This window comes from Anthonomus grandis, chromosome 18 (genome assembly GCF_022605725.1).
Source record: "Anthonomus grandis grandis chromosome 18, icAntGran1.3, whole genome shotgun sequence".
Classification (NCBI taxonomy): Eukaryota; Metazoa; Arthropoda; class Insecta; order Coleoptera; family Curculionidae; genus Anthonomus; species Anthonomus grandis.
In genome coordinates, this window is record NC_065563.1 from 3926452 (window position 1) to 3931307 (window position 4856).

Here is a 4856-nt window from a genome sequence, read left to right on the forward strand (position 1 = left end):
TAGTCACCAGACGAGAGATCCTATACTCTTAAACACCAAAATAATACACTTGTTAACGGGTAACAATACTTTATTGTACCAATCGTACAAGAAAACAGCTACATAGCTTAGACACGTGGAAGTCAACGACTTTTACAACCAGTCTCTGTCACGACTCAGGTGCAACCTAATTCGCCATAATGGATCGAATCCATCCTGACAATTGACAGCCTCCACTCCACTCTCGGAGTGAGTGAGAGGGCGATACAAGTCCCCACACACTCCCCTCCTAGTGTGAACGTTACAATTCAACAAAGTCACAAACATTATATAATATGCAAAGATTAATAAAATTATGCATTAGCAACATTAGAATAACACAAAGTTACAAACACTATAATATGCAAAGATTAATAAAATTATATATTTGAAAATCTCACTTGCTTTTTACGAGCGTAAGTTTTTAAAACCTTTTCAACCATTGGTACTGGCAAATCGCCAGGACCGTCCAAGTCGTGGGTTCCAGCCAAACTGGATGAGGTGACTGGCGAATTGCCAGCACCATTCGAGTCCTGGGTTCCAGCTAGACTCGAAGGGGTGGTTAAAGGAGGGTCGCTATCAAGTGTATCAGCTATCAAGTCTTCAGACATGAGATATGCCGGCTTAAGTAGCTCAACCGAGACGCTTTTCGTTTTCCCGTTGATATCGATATCAAACACCCTATCGGACAGTCTTTTAACAACCTTGTAAGGTCCGGAATAGGTTCGTTCGAGTGCCTTCGCAACAACATTGCGTAAGAAAATATGGGAGCATTCGTATAAATTTTTAAAAACAAACGCGCGCCTCTTGTGGTGATGTGTGACTGGAACAGGCCTGACGAGTCGCATAAACTCACGAAACTCCTCAATGAATGTGCGAGGATCAGGAGTAAAATCCCCTTCAAGAAAGAATTCGCCAGGCATGCGAAGTGTCGTGCCAAACAAGAATTCGGCAGGCGATGCCTCGGTGTCAGCACGAACATGAGAGCGCAACCCTAAAAGAACCGTGGATAAGGTCCGCGTCCAATTCTTGTCATTGTGACACTTCAAAGCGGCTTTAAGGCAACGATGCCAACGCTCGATCATTCCGTTTGCCGCAGGGTGGTAAGCAGTCGTATGGATGTGTTGAGTGCCAATAAGGCTAAGTAAGGCTTTAAATAAGGTGGCTTCAAACTCAAGACCCTGGTCAGAGGTAATAACTTTGGGAGACCCATAACGAGAGACCCATGTATCATAAAAGGCCCGCGAAACAGTTTGGGCAGATTTATCCGGGATTGGAATGGCCTCTACCCAACGGGAGAACCGATCAATCATTGTCAAAATATAATGGAAGCCGTTGCTTGGAGGCAGAGGGCCCACCAGATCGATATGTACGTGGTCGAAACGACCATCAGGGGTTACAAAATGTTCAGGAATAAATTTGACATGCCTAGAAACCTTGGCATGCTGGCAATCTAAGCAGGTTTTGCACCATAGTGCAACATCACGGTGCAGACCGGGCCAAATGTACTTCATGCGAATTTGCCTGTCAGTTGATTTGGTTCCACAATGGGCAGCGTTATGTATACGATCAAAGATCACGCGCCGTAATGGCAAAGGGATAAAGGGGCGAATGGAGTCGCCAGAGACATCACAATATAAAGATGTCTTGTCAGGACCAAAGTCGAAGGTTTTAAAACAGAAGTCTTTATGGGGTGTCTTAATAAGCTCTGCCAGTTCTTCATCTTTGCTCTGCAAATCAGAAATTTGTTTTAGAGAGATGTCTATGGGTAGAGAGAGAGACTCAATACGTGACAAACAGTCAGCCACCACATTATCTGAACCTTTAATGTATTCAATGCACGTAGTAAATTGGGAAATGTATGAAAGTTGGCGAGATTGCCGGGGAGAAGCTTTGTCTGGACGCTGAAGAAAAGCGTAGATCAAGGGCTTATGGTCGGTCACAACGTTGAACTCCTGACCTTCAAGATAATGCTCAAAGTATTTAATTGCCTCGTAAATGGCTAGCAATTCTCTATCGTAAGGACTGTATCGAGTCTGCCGAGGGGACAATTTCTGAGAATAGAATGCCAAAGGCTCCCAGGACTGCTTCGTCCCATCAATCGGTTCAGACAGTTGTTCGAGGGAAGCACCAATCGCAATGTCAGAGGCGTCGGATACCACACGGAGTTCCGCACCAGCGCGGGGATGGACTAGTAAGACTGCACTAGCCAGCTCCTGTTTAACTTTTTCAAAAGCTCGTTCAGACTGATCCGTCCAGATGATAGGACTTTGATCATTTTTACGCGAGTCCTTGAAATATGCATTTAAAGGAGCTTGAGAGGAGGCCGCGGTAGGAATATTGCGATGGTAAAAATTTACCATGCCTAAGAAGCGGCGAAGCTGAGAGACCGTAGAAGGCTTGGGGAAACTTAAAATGGCTTCAACCTTAGTAGGAATAGGAGATATACCACGATGGTTAATGCGATAACCCAGAAAATCAATTTCATTAACGGCAAGAACACATTTGGCGGGATTTAAGCGAAGACCAAATTCTCTAAGTCTTTCGAAGACTGCTCGTAAATGAGTGTGATGGTCTTCAATGGTTTTGGAGAATACCAAAATATCGTCCTGATAAGCAAAGGTAAAATCAAGATTGCTCAAGGCTTGGTTGAGATATCTCTGAAAGGTCTGGCTAGCATTACGCAAGCCGAAAGTCATGAACATGAATTCGAACAAACCGAAGGGAGTTATTACAGCAGTCTTTTCGATGTCCTCAGGATGAACTGGAATCTGCTGATAAGCACGAATAAGATCAAGCTTGCTGAAGATTTTTTTACCATGTAATTCACTGGAGCAGTCATATAAATGGGGAATGGGATATTTATCCGGTTTGGTAACAGCATTCAACGGTCTATAGTCACCACACACCCGCCACTCGGTGTCACCCTTTTTGACCATATGAATGGGACTTGCCCAAGAGCTAGAAGAGGGTCTACACCTACCAGTGTTTATCCAATGCTGGAACTCCATTTTTGCATACTTAAGCTTATCAGGCGGTAGCCGACGAGCCCGAGCTGACAAGGGAGGTCCTGAGGTAACTATATGATGGAAAACTCTAGGAATTTTTGGAGGAATATTGCAGGAGCTGCCTGTAATTTCTGGGAATTCTGAAAGAATTTTTTTGCACTCACTATCTATCAGCACACAATGTATGGAGTGTACAGGAGCCTCTTTGACAATTCCTTTAGAGCATAGCTCAGTTGAAGTGTCTATTAAACATTTCCTGCGTAGATCAACCGCCAAATTATACTGAAAAAGTAAATCGGCGCCAATAATGGCATATGGAACCTCCGCGATACAAAAGTTCCAGGATATATCGCGCCGCAGCCCCAAATTCAGAGTACGAAGCGCCTCACCATAAGTATTTATGAAGCTATTATTAGCGGCATAAAGTTTTAGCCAAGCCGGTCTGTCGCGAAACCTAGGATCGACTGGCACTAGCGAAATGTCCGCACCGGTATCGACAAGATAAATTTGACCTGTCGTCCTGTCACGGATATGAAGACGTCGAGAAGGTCCAATCACACCTTTACCTGCCGCCTCCAAACAGGAAGGTGTAGAACTTAGTTTTTTGGCTTAGCTGAAAATTCCGCGAACATTTTACACCACTCTTTGCACGAAAGAGCGTTATTCGGGTATTTCTGATGCGCATAACATAACTCGGATTTTGCAGAATTACTCCTGCGACCCTGATTGGACCCAGACCGTGACCGACCGCGACTGCGTAAGCGTTTAAATTCCATTTGCATTTGCTTAACTGATTCCATCATGGTGTCAAATTTAGCCTCGAGCTTTTGAAATTCAGAGCGGTCTACTGGCAATGATGGCTCGGGTTTTTTAAACACCCCGAAAGCTTGGGGAAATTCAGCGTTCGAACCCGGTTGACACGAAATTTTGTCGGCGATAGTGGCTAAAGTTTCAAGGTCCTTGTCTGATACAATCGTTAGAATGTCGCGCTGTTGTTGCGAAAGACAATCGAGAAAGATTGTTTTAAGAACTTGATCCGAGAGGTTACTTTCATTCAAATCACGAAGTTGACTCAATACTATAGAAGGTTTGCAATTAACATCGACACGACCCTTTAATAACTTTTTTAAACTGTCCTCCTTAGATAAGGAAAAACGTGAAACAAGCTTGGCTTTTGCTTGTTCGAACGCATCACCCGGAAGCGGACTCGATTTAATAATTGAGCTGATACATTTGAAGGCTTCCGCATCGTCAATAGCCATAACTAAATAATCGAATTTTGTAGAATCTACAGTTATATTGGCACGGCGGAAAGCGGCATCGACCTGAAAAAGCCAGCACTGAATGTCAGAAGTTATAATTTTGGGAATTTTAGGCGAGACAGCGTCGATGCGGCCTTCATTACGGCCATTACCGGCAATAACGTTAGCCAGGGCGTCCCTGACATCACGTAGTTGAGCATTAGTTTGATCTAATTGCACTTGTAGCTCTTCAGCCGACATTATGGCAACAAAATGAATAATATATGTGAAATAAATGAATAAAAAAATAAAAAAGTATGATCTAATTTTAAATTAAAAATAGTTTCCAACACAATATTTAATACAGTAAAAACAGTGACGATAATTAATCAAAAGGGATGATTATCACACATCCATAATAAAAAACTAAATTTAAACGTTTGTACCTTTACGCACTGCACTGAAGTATCATGAAGTATCAAATCAGCTGATCCCTCAATCACAAGTTTGAAGTTTGAAATCAGCTGATCTTGCTGTCAGACGGCGAGATGCAAGAGTCAAGTGGCGAAACGTCGCGCTCCAAAGTACA

General features: G+C 43.3%; 1 protein-coding gene across 1 annotated transcript; it reads right to left on the reverse strand.

Annotated features, from left to right (window-relative positions):
- Nucleotides 1–364: 364 nt before the first annotated feature.
- On the reverse strand, nt 365–4528 carry LOC126747065 (uncharacterized). Its single transcript, XM_050455558.1, has 3 exons — nt 4441–4528; nt 420–1012; nt 365–373 (listed from the first exon to the last, which is right to left on the reverse strand). The coding sequence occupies exons 1-3, from the start codon at nt 4526–4528 to the stop codon at nt 365–367; spliced, it is 690 nt and encodes a 229-aa protein (XP_050311515.1).
- Between the last annotated feature and the right edge of the window lie 328 nt (nt 4529–4856).

Excerpts from the sequence above, each read along its gene's own strand:
- LOC126747065 (XM_050455558.1), bottom strand. The coding sequence starts at position 4,528 with ATGTCGGCTGAAGAGCTACAAGTGCAATTAGATCAAACTAATGCTCAA. Across the intron at positions 1,013-4,440 it reads CCTGGCTAACGTTATTGCCG|GGTTGCGCTCTCATGTTCGT; the intron begins GTAATGGCCGTA and ends CGGTTCTTTTAG.